We start from the raw sequence: 11,314 nt of genomic DNA on the forward strand, positions 1-11,314 counted from the left end.
GGGAATGTAAACAATGTACACAAGATCGCAGTGGTAAGTAGGAACGAAAGGTTCTCTCTACTAAAGGTCCCCGCCACTCAGACGCAATGGCTCCACCCTTGGTAACCATTATTACCTTCGTTCTCAGCCATTATTACTATCTTCCCCCATACCTGAACAAGTCGAGCTGCGATAACATTTCGGCAGCCTTCTCAAGGAGGTCCAGGCCCTTGAACACCTTCTCCTGGACTATCCGGGAACCGGCAGGTTCAGTCGCTACTTCTACTTCGTCCAGTAACTGTTTGCCCGTTTCGAACAGCTCGGGGAGCCGCGGCAGCAGTAACTCGTCCTCAGCAGCCATCTTGGGGAGAGAGGAACCCGGAAGATCTCTTTCCCGGGGTTAAAGGCAACCTTGATAAAGAAGAACTGGGCGACCGCGGACAAAACCGGAAGAGGCACCTCATTGGTCCAGTAGCTTCACTGTTACCAAAGCATCAAAGGACTTCCGGGAGCCGCCGTTCGCCGGCCCTGGCAACCGTTTCCATAGACTCATTTTATGAGGCAGCCTATTACAAGTCGTAGGCGTCTGTTAAAAACAAACAAAGAAGCGAAACCCTAGGCGCTGTTTTACCATGAGCTCCTCGTCGCTGACACGGGGCTGAGAAGTTCTGTGGGCTCTGAAGCCCGGGTGTGGCGAGGCTGAATTCGGAGGGCCAGGAGTGCGGACGAGCGAGTGCGCTTTAGGAGCCGGTCAGGCGCGCCTCTTATCTCGCGAGTAGCTCCCTCGATTGAGGAGTCCAGGGACTCCAGCCGCCGCACCACTCCCACGGTTTGAAGATCCCGTCGCTTGAGCGCGAAGTGCAAGTAGCGCCCCCCCGCGGCTTCCGTCCACCCACCAGCTGGAGCTCCGGGTTCCTCCCGGCCAATCCTCTCCCGTCCTCTTCCCCCTTCATACCACACATGCCTACGACCCGGGGTCCAGTGGAGCCCCCCTCAGCAAGATTGGTAACCTGCAACTTCGGTCACCGCACAGCCGGCTTCCCTTCGTGCACTTAGTTCCTATGTCAAATGTTATTTCTGTGCAACCTTCCTTGTCTCCCCACCGCCTTCCATCCTGTGCCCTTCAGCCGCCAAGTCTGGGTTTCTTCTCTGCATCTCTATCATGGCACCTACCACACTGTATAATTGCTAGTGACTTACAAATGTCTCTTATCACAATGAATTTGACTCATCTTTGCACCACTCTGGCTAGCCTGAGTACTCAGTGTCAGTCATTATCTGAATTAAAAAAAAAATGTGATCAGTTTGGAAAGCAGCCCAGTTATGCAGAACTGCGTTGTTCAGTAGGTAGTTACTAGCTGCTTGTGGCTACTAAGCACTTGAAAGTGGCTATTTTGAATCGAGATGTGTTGCAAGTGTAAAAAAAACCCAGATTTCAAAGACATTAAAAAAAAAGAATGAAAAATGTCAATACTTTTTACAGGGACTACATGTTGAAATGATAGTCTTTTGGATATATTGGATTAAATATATTATTAGAATTAATTGTACTTGTTTATTTTCACTTTGTAAATGTGCCTGCCAGATAATTTAAAACTATATTTGTAGCTCCCGTTATATTTCTACTGGACAGAACTGATGAAAAATATAATTTCAGGACTTCAAAGAAGGGACATCATTGTTTTGAACAAAGCAGTATAAATACATACTGATTACCTTAGGACGCAGTCTGAATTGTCCTAGGAGATTTAAGTAGCAGGCACACTGTCTAACCCTGAATATAAACTTTTAAACTAGTATTTTAAACTACATATAGTTGAGAAGAGAAAAGCTTCATTAAAAAACAACTAGAGGGCAATATAGGACAGTATAAAATAGGTGATACGTTGTACTGCACAGGCTGTTGGAAAACCAAGAAAGGGCAAGTCTTGGTTCTATGCTAGGAGTAGTTCAGAAGGCTTCTTAGACATGACATGCAGTCACATAGAAGAATGTCAAAGTTTAAAGGGAACCCCCAAAATCGGAGGAAAAACTTGAGACCAGAAAGGTTAAGGGACTTGCCCAGCCAGTTTGTGACAAAGTCAGTGACTTCTGAGTTCAATTGTTTCTACTCCATTAGCCTTCAGTTGGGTAGGATTTAGAAAGATGAAGACCTTTAATGTGGGACAGATTGAAGCCCCAAACTAGAACAGTGCTTCCTAAGAGGGAGAGGAGACTGTGGCACACGTGCAGGTTGAAAAAGCTTCCCAGGTGATTCTAATAAACCTTCCCTTGCAACCCCTGCTTTATAAACTAAGAAGGAAGTGAGACTTTGGCGAATTACCTATTTGGTTTATCTGGCACCTCTAGTAACTCTAGTAAACTGACCTTTCAGGGTCAGGCTCGGCAGGGAATATAAAGAAGAAAAAGATAGTATTTGTGGAGGAGACTTAGAAATGTAGTAATTGTGAGAGTAAAGATAATTTGCTTCTCTGCATTTGCTTGGATTGAAACATGTCTTTACTGTTACTTAAGAGGAAAAAAATATGCAGAATCTTAATTTGGTCTTAAGCTTTGTAAGCCATTTTTTATGGCTTTCAAAATTAGTCTTTTTTTTTTTTTTTTTTGAGACAGGGTCTCACTCTGCCACCCAGGCTGGAGTGCTGGGGTGCAATGGCACGATCTTGGGTCATTGCAAACTCCGCCTCCTAGACTCAAGTGATCCTCTCCCCTCAAGCCCCCCAAGTAGCTGGGATTACAGGTGCAAGCCCCTACTCCTGGCTAATTTTTGTATTTTTTTGTAGAGGCGGGGTTTCGCCATGTTGCCCAGGCTGGTCTCAAACTCCTGAGGTCAAGCGATCCACCCGCTTCACTGTCCCAAAGTGTTGGGATTACAGACGTGATTCACTGTGCCCAACCAAAGTGACAGTCTTTATGGGGGATGCCAATTACTTTTAGAGTACCTGTTATATATTAGAATTGTCATTTTAAGCATAGCATTTCATCTTATTTTGAAATAATACCAAGATTAAGAAGTGATTAGAAAGAAAGGAATAAAAGGAATAATGGCCGGGCGTGGTGGCTCATGCCTGTAATCCCAGCACTTTGGGAGGCCGAGGTGGGCAACTCACCTGAGGTCAGGAGTTCGAGACCAGCCTAGCCAACATGGTGAAACACCGTCTCTACTAAGCATACAAAAGTTAGCTGGGCTTGGTGGCGCTGGCCTGTAATCCCAGCTACTCAGGAGGCTGAGACAGGAGAATCGCTTGAACCCGGGAGGCAGAGGCTGCAGTGAGCCGAGATTGCACCACTGCACTCCAGCCTGGGCGACAGAGTGAGACTCTGTCTCAAAAAAAAAAAAAAGAAAAGAAAAAGAAAAAAAGGAATAATAAAAACGAGTCGTTTACTGTGTTTTGTGTGTAAACACTTTATCACATTAAACTCCTATTGTGCATGGGAGATTTTTTAAAATCCTAGTTTAGGGCACTTAGCAATCATGAAAGTATAATGGTACTTAAACTTTTTGTAGTAGCATAATTCTTTTTCCAAAACAAGTTTTAAAGAACCTACAATTTCTAAAAGGACTGATGTATTTGAAGAGGATACAAAGAAGTCTGCCAACTCAGCCACTGGCCCGTCTTCCTCAACCTGCTCAGTGAGTGGCACTCCAGGTGAGGGACTCCAGGGCTCTAAGTAACACAATATGAAAAGCACTAATCTGGCCAGGTGCGGTGGCTCACGCCTGCAATCCCAGCACTTTGGGAGGCTGAGGTGGGAGGATCCCTTTAGCCCAAGTCTGTTACTGAATAGCTGTGTGACTTTGGAGAAATTCCTTCCTTTACTCTTTCCATATGTGCTGTGTGCTACCTGAATGCTAGGCATTGAGAATTCGAACACCACCCAAGGTTTAAGCTCTTAAGGGGTCCATAGTTCCATGGAAAAAACAGGTAAACAAATAATCAAATAGTAATTTGAAAAATATTTTGATAAAGGTGTGTTCAAAGTGTTAGAAGAATGGAGAGAATAACTTTGGCCCGGAGGGGCATTCTGTTAAGGTCAAACTCAATAATATGACTTCAAGATCCTTTCTGATCTGCCTGCTGACATCCTTTTCATTTTCTTCCTTCATGGATCCTAAGCTGAACCTTTAGCCAACTCTCCTAGTTCTCCAAACCTATCATGTTCTCTTAGGCCTTCATGCATTCACATAGGTGGTACCTTCTGCCTGGAATGTCATCTTCCTTGTTTGTGCCTGGCAAATTTCTATTCATTACTCATAACTTGGCTCAAAGATCACTTCCTCTGGGAAGCACTTCCTGGTTTTCCCCCGTAGGCGAGGCTGCCTCCTTCTTAGCTCTTACAGCATTTGATTCATCCCCCTGTGATAGTACTGTACTGTGGTTATCTTTATCCACACCTGTCTCTCACTAAACTGAGCGCTCTTTGAGGCCAGGCAGAGTGTCTTACTCATCTTTGTTCACTCCAGCACAGAACCTGCCACCCATTAGGTAGGAGAGACTCAATGTTAAATGAATAACTTTGTATCATAATAATACCCAACCTTCTCTGAGTGCTCACATCCTGCCAAGTGACTATGCTAAGTACTTTACATGTGAAGGAGTTCAGGAGATGCCACCCCAAAATATGCCACTTTGGTATGCTGATTATTTGAACCAAGGGCACTTGGGAAACAGTGGATACGGGCAGAGGCTGTCTCTGAGCTCCCCTTATCTGCCTAAAGCTGTCTCCTCCAAAAGGAACGTAATTGTCATGAATACCCTCTCTGGGAATCTTACCAACCAGGGAAGATTAACTTGGATCACAGGAGAGGAGATCGGAGGCTGACAGCACACCCAGACAATCACCTATTCTTCTGAGGGCTGCTTTGAGACGACTTTTATTACCTGAAAGACTTTTTATCTGCATAACAAGACAACCTCTGTCACCACACATTTCCTTCCCTTGCTGTCCCATAACTCTTGTGTTGCCACCAGCCCCCAGGAAGCCCCAAGCCCCTATTCCTTTCTGTAGTTCAGGATGCTGTTTAAGCTTCAATTGAAACAATCCCTATAAACTTCATAAAATTAATCAGGGAAGAAGGGAGGGAGAGAGAAAAAATAAACCAAGTTCGCAGCAAATTCAGCATGAATCATGAGGTCAGCTTGCCCTCTGACTCGTTTCCTTCCTCATAGTTTGCTGCCTACTGCTTCAAAATCATGTAGACCCTGTTACAAGATTATAGTTCCCCTTAATTGTTCTATATCTCATTGTGTTGGGGTCCGTGCCGGGGGTGGTGGAGAATGAAAGAACACACAAAAGACAAAGACACACAGAGAACATGGCGGCCGCGCTCAGAGCCTCCGCCTCACTTTATTTATACTCCATAAACCCCACGTCAGCAGAAAGAATGCAATGCAAAACAAACTTTCTTTTCCCAGATGTAACCTTCTACTCAGTTCTTTGTTTCTATGCTCTTCTTTATCTGCCCGCCTTCTTGGCGCCTACGGGAGTTCATTAAAAGTTCAATTGGAGATACTGTCCTTGAGCCCTATCTATTCTCAGCATACTGTTTTCAAAGGCCCCTGCATCATTGCCTATTCTTCTGTAAGCAGCCACATGGCACTTTTTATTGTAGCCATCCTCATCCAAATACCCTGAAGTTTTATAGGTGCAGTTGTCCTAAAAATTGCCCATGGACTCACATCATCTATACTGTTTTGCCTTGCAAACTCAAATTATGAACGAATCCATAGTTGAACAATACTATTAGCCTGATGATAGCAGCAGGAGGCAGACAAATCCCTAGGCAGACAGGGGCAGGTCCCCTGTGAAACCTGACCTTCAAACCAAAGACAGTTTAAAGTCTGAAAACCAAGCTACAAGTCTCAATAAATCCACAGACCGGATTGAGAACCTCTCTTCCTGTTTGGCGTGCTTTCCTCTGATTGATCCCCACCCTTCACCTATTTTACATATACCTACCCTTCCCTAATTGGTTTTTTACACTGTTGTGCCCATCTTTGAGTGGTGTCTTTTTTTAGCCTTTTTTGCACACTCATAAACTAATCAGCACACGCTTCCCCATTCTGAGTCCACAAAAGCCCCGGACTCATTCACACTTTGGGACTACCTGCCTTCAGGTTGTGGGGAGCCTACCTGACTTTGGGTAAAAGGGCTGCCCAACTTGGGTCCCTTCTCCACTGAGAGCTGTTTCATCACTCAGTTTGCCTTGCTCACCCACTGGCTGACAGCATAACCTCATTCTTCTTGGATGTGGGACAAGAACTTGGGACACCTGAATGGTGTGTGTGAACAGAACTGTAACCCTGTAGCACTCCCCTCCGGCTTGCTGAGCAAGCAGGAGAGGGAGCTGCTGGGCACCACATGCCCCCCTTTGTCAGGCTGTGGACAGTGGAATTTAAAGAGCTGTTAGCATGCTGCAACACCCTCTTTGGGGCTTCAAGGTCACTGGCATCCCTGTTCAGGCACTACCACAGTCCCCTCATCCAGATGCCTGCACCCAAGGTGGAAGTAGGTCGTGGCACACTTGGCCCAGCTGAGGGCTGAGCATGGATCCCATAGTGAGTGGGGGATCTGGGCCGGAGCACAAGCCAAGTGCAACCCACTGGGCTGAGTGAGCAGGGTACCTCCTGTGGAGAGCCCAGGGCTGAGTGAGGCCCAGGCAGGGGCATTGCCGGCCACAGAGGTCTCCAGTGGGCCAAGCAGCACTGAGGTCTCCAAACACTCCCCTAATAGGGATGTGATAGCTTTTAGCTAGTCTTACTAATCTCGCTTTCCCCACAACCATCAACCAAATTGGAGAATTTTTTGTAACCATAGCTTCATTCTCCTGATGTAACTTCAGTATGTGTTAATAGGACTTAACATGTCAATTACAGGCCTCTATTCACTATATATATATATATATATATATATATATACACACACACACATTAATATTACATTAATAGCATTAAACCTTCCTTTACATGAGAAAACACCTTAACGTCCATACATCTTTTACCATTCCTCTTCCTGTCACTGAACCCCAAAATGATTTTGGGCTTCATATATTGTAAATACAGTCGAACCAAAACATTAGATTGTGAGTCTAATAATAGAAGCCTCCAACTTCTTATTTACCAAGAAAGCATGCAAGAACTGCTAATTCATGCCCCCATATCTAACAATAAGGCTCAACTTTTAAAGGATAGAAGCTATTCATTGGCCTTAGGTGCCAAAAAGATTGGCGCAACTCCAAATAAGAGTAATACGCGTATATTCTCCTCCTTTAACTTTTCCAATTATTATTACTTCAACTAATATTTACAAAAGTAACTCCTACCTCACCTACATAAAAACCTCCATCACATGAGCCCTTCATTACCAGTCTCATTCCAACTACTACATTTATTTACCTACTTCAGGAAACCATCACCTCAAACTGACACTGAAAGACCACCCAAACCCTAAAACTCTCACTTAGCTTTAAACTAGATTATTTTTCAATAGTATTTATACCAGTAGCACTCTTCATCACATGGTCGATTATAGAATTTAAATATGATGGCCTGGCACAGTGGCTCGCGTCTATAATCCCAGCACTTTGGGAGGCTGAGGTGGGAAGACCACCTGAGGTAAGGAGTTTGAGACCAGCCTGGCCAACATGCTGAAAATACGAAAATTAGCCAGGCATAGTGGTGTGTACCTGTAGTCCCAGCTACTCAGGAGGCTGAGGCAGGAGAATCGCTTGAACCCAGGAGGTGGAGGTTGCAGTGAGTCAAGATCATGCCACTGCACTCCAGCCTGGGCGACAGAGTGAGACTCCATCTCAAAATAAATAAATAAATATTATATATACACTCAGGCCCTAATATCAGTCATTCTTCAAATATTTACTCACATTTCTCATCACCATACTAATTCTAGTCACTACCAACTTTTTGTTGGATGAGAGGGAGCAAGTACTGTATCTTTACTACTAATCAGCTGATGATATGGCTGAACAGATGCTAACACAGCAGCTGTATAAGAAATTCTACATAATTGCATTGGAGACATTGGCTTCACCTTAGCAATAGCATGGTTCCTGTCATTCTCTAATACATGAGAATTTCAACAGATATTTATTCTTAACCCCAACCCCAATATCCTACTAATTGGGCTCCTAGTAGCAGCAACTGGCAAATCAGTTCCATTTGGACTTCATCCATGACTTCCATCAGCCGTGGAAGGCCCAACTCCCATTTCTGCCCTCCTTCATTCTAGCACAATAGTAGTAGCAGGTATCTGCCTAATAATTTGCTTTTACCCCTTAATACAAAATAATATAATCGTTCAGGCACTTACACTATGCTTAGGTGCCATCACCACTTTATTCACAGCAATCTGAGCTCTAACACAAAATGATATCAAAAAAATTGTAGCATTTTCTACCTCAAGTCAACTAGGTCTCAATAGGTACAACTGTCATTAATCAACTTCACCTAACATTTCTTCATATCTATACTCACACTTTCTTCAAAGCCATAGTGTATATGCTCTGGATCTATTATTCATAAACTAAATAATGAACAAGACATCTTCACTTCGTCCTCACTTATCATTGGCAGCCTCGCAGGTATATGTTGCCTTACAGGCTTCTACTCCAACGATCTCATCATTGAAACCACAAGCACATCATATACTAATGGCTGAGCCCTGTTAATTACACTCATCACCACCTCCCTAAAGGCTGTATACAGTACCCAAATTATTTTCTTCACACTGCTAGGACAGCCTTGCTTTATAACCTTAGTCGTCATCAACAAAAATAACTCAGGCCAGGTGCAGTGGCTCACACCTGTAATCTTGGCACTCTGGGAGGCTGAGGTGGGTGGATCACTTGAGGCCAGGAGTTCGAGACCAGCCTGGCCAACATGGTGAAACCCCACCTCTACTAAATTTACAAAAAATCAGCCGGGCATGGTGGTACTCGCCTGTAATCACAGCTACTTGGGAGGCTGAGACAGCAAAATTGCTTGAACCCAAGAGGCAGGGGTTGCAGTGAACCAAGATCGCGCCACTGCACTCCAGCTTGGGTGACAGAGTGAGACTGCATCTCAGAAACAAACAAACAAACAAAAAACAAAAAGTAACCCTCTTCTAATAAACTAAATTAAATGTCTAGCAATTGGTAGTATTTTTGCTGGATTTTTCATCTCCAACAATATTACTCCTATACCTATTCCCCAAATAACTCTGCCCCTCTTCCTAAAACTTACAGCCCTTGGCATAACTATTATTCTAGGGTTTTCAGTAGCAATAGAACTTAATGTGAGCCAGGTGAGGTGGCTCACACCTGTAATCCCAGCACTTTGGGAGGCGAAGGCAGGTGGATCACCTGAGGTCAGAAGTTCGAGACGATCCTGGCCAACATGGCAAAACCCCATCTCTACTAAAAATACAAAAAAGTAGCCAGGCGTGGTGGCTCAGGCCTGTAATCCCAGCTACTCGGGAGGCTGAGGCATGAGAATGGCTTAAATTTGGGAGGTGGAGGTTGCAGTGACCCGAGATCATGCCACTGCACTCCAGCCTGTTAATGAAAGCAAAACTTTGTCTGAAAAAAAAAAAAAAAAAAAAAAGAACTAATTTCCTAACAATCTATGACTAACAATCTTAAAATCCCCTCACACACATATAAATTCTCCTACGATATACTGGGGTTCTTCCCAATTACAATACAACACATAACACCATACTCAAACCTCACTGCAAGCCAAAATATAGCATTCCTTCTATGATACTTAATTCAAATAGAAAAAGCAACACCAGACCGAGCGTGGTGGCTCATGCCTATAATCCCAGCACTTTGGGAGGCCAAGGCAGGTGGATCACTTGAGGTCGGGAGTTCGAGACCAGCCTGACCAACATGGAGAAACCCCATCTCTACTAAAAATACAAAATTAGCTGGGTGTGGTGGCACATGCCTGTAATCCCAGCTACTCGGGAGGCTGAGGCGGGAGAATCGCTTGAACCCGGGAGGCGGAGGTTGCGGTGAGCCAAGATTGTGCCATTACACTCCAGCCTGGGCAACAAGAGCGAAACTCCGTCTCAAGAAAAAAAGACAAAAAAAAAAAAGAAAAGAAAAAGCAACACCAAAAAATATAGCCCAGCTCTAAAAACTAACCTCAATCACTGTATCCAGTCAAAAAGGCCTAACCAAACTCTATTTTCTCTCCTTTCTTATCCCAGTATTTCTAATCTTATTCTTAATCATATAACCCTGTTTCCCCAAGTAATCTCAATCACAATAAAAATGCTGACAAAGATAAACCAGAAACCACCATTAATCAACTACCATAACTGTACAATGCAGCAGTACCTACAGAATCTTCACAAAGCCCTACTTCTTCACCCTTAAAAACCACCCAATTTTCCATATTTTAATAATCAGTAATAATTTCTACCTCATCATAATGCACTATTCACATAACCATAAATAATTCTAACAATAACCCCAACAACAGGGCACCTCATAACAACACTTGAGCCCCAAGCTTCAGAGTACTCCTCAGTAGCCATTGCTGTAGCACATTCGAAAACCACTATCATTCACCTCAAGTAAATTAAAAAAAAATTAACCCCAGAAAAGCACCACCAAAATTTAACACAGTACCACAACCTACTCGTCTACTAATGATCAACCCTAAACCTCCATAAATAGGTGAAGGCTTTGAAGAAAAACCCACAAAGCCCACAACAAAAATTGTACTTAATAAAAACACAGTCTGACAGAGCAGGAGCATCGCCATTTTGGACAAGTCCCTCATTCTAAAGTTCACCTTAGTAGAAAACCGCCTAAATCCAAAGGGTATCAGCCTAATGGCTAAGGTCGGCATGACCATAAACCACAAATAACATCTCCAACCAGAAACATTCCAAACTCCTCCCTGACCACAGACATGCCAGCCTTGAGATAAACACCCCTCCAGCCAGGAAGATGCCAGCTTCGAGATAAGCCCCCTCTGGCCGGAAAGATGTCTGCCCCAAGATAACCTCCCCTCCTCCCAGAGACATTCCAACCCCACCATAAAACTTCTTCCTCACACAGAAACATTCCAAGCTTGTGATAAGTCCCCCCACCCTAAAACCAATGTATACTCTTAGTCTGTAAGAGAAAGTGCTCCTGACCGAAATCAGCCAGGAGTGCCTCTCAGGTTTTATCTAAAGTAAACCTGTTTTTAACTGCCAGCTGCGTTTCGTGTTTCTTTCCTCTTTCTTTCTTTCTTTTTTCTCTCTCTCTCTCTTTCTTTTTTTAGATGGAGTTTCACTCTTGTTGCCCAGGCTGGAGTGCAATGGTGTGATCTTGGCTCAC

The 11,314-nt window shown here is 44.0% G+C and overlaps 1 protein-coding gene across 2 annotated transcripts in view; it reads right to left on the reverse strand.

The window, feature by feature from the left end:
- Positions 1-834, reverse strand: part of IGBP1 (immunoglobulin binding protein 1) — a 32,359-nt gene extending 31,525 nt beyond the window's left edge. For both annotated transcript variants that reach the window (XR_002519533.2, XM_031660543.1), the window contains exon 1: positions 153-834. Coding sequence is in view for 1 of the 2 variants with exons in the window: in XM_031660543.1 (XP_031516403.1) it covers positions 153-340 (188 nt within the window). In the remaining variant the exon portion in view is untranslated. The remainder of the gene's footprint in view (positions 1-152) is intronic.
- Between the last annotated feature and the right edge of the window lie 10,480 nt (positions 835-11,314).

Source organism: Papio anubis, chromosome X (assembly GCF_008728515.1).
Source record: "Papio anubis isolate 15944 chromosome X, Panubis1.0, whole genome shotgun sequence".
Classification (NCBI taxonomy): domain Eukaryota; kingdom Metazoa; phylum Chordata; class Mammalia; order Primates; family Cercopithecidae; genus Papio; species Papio anubis.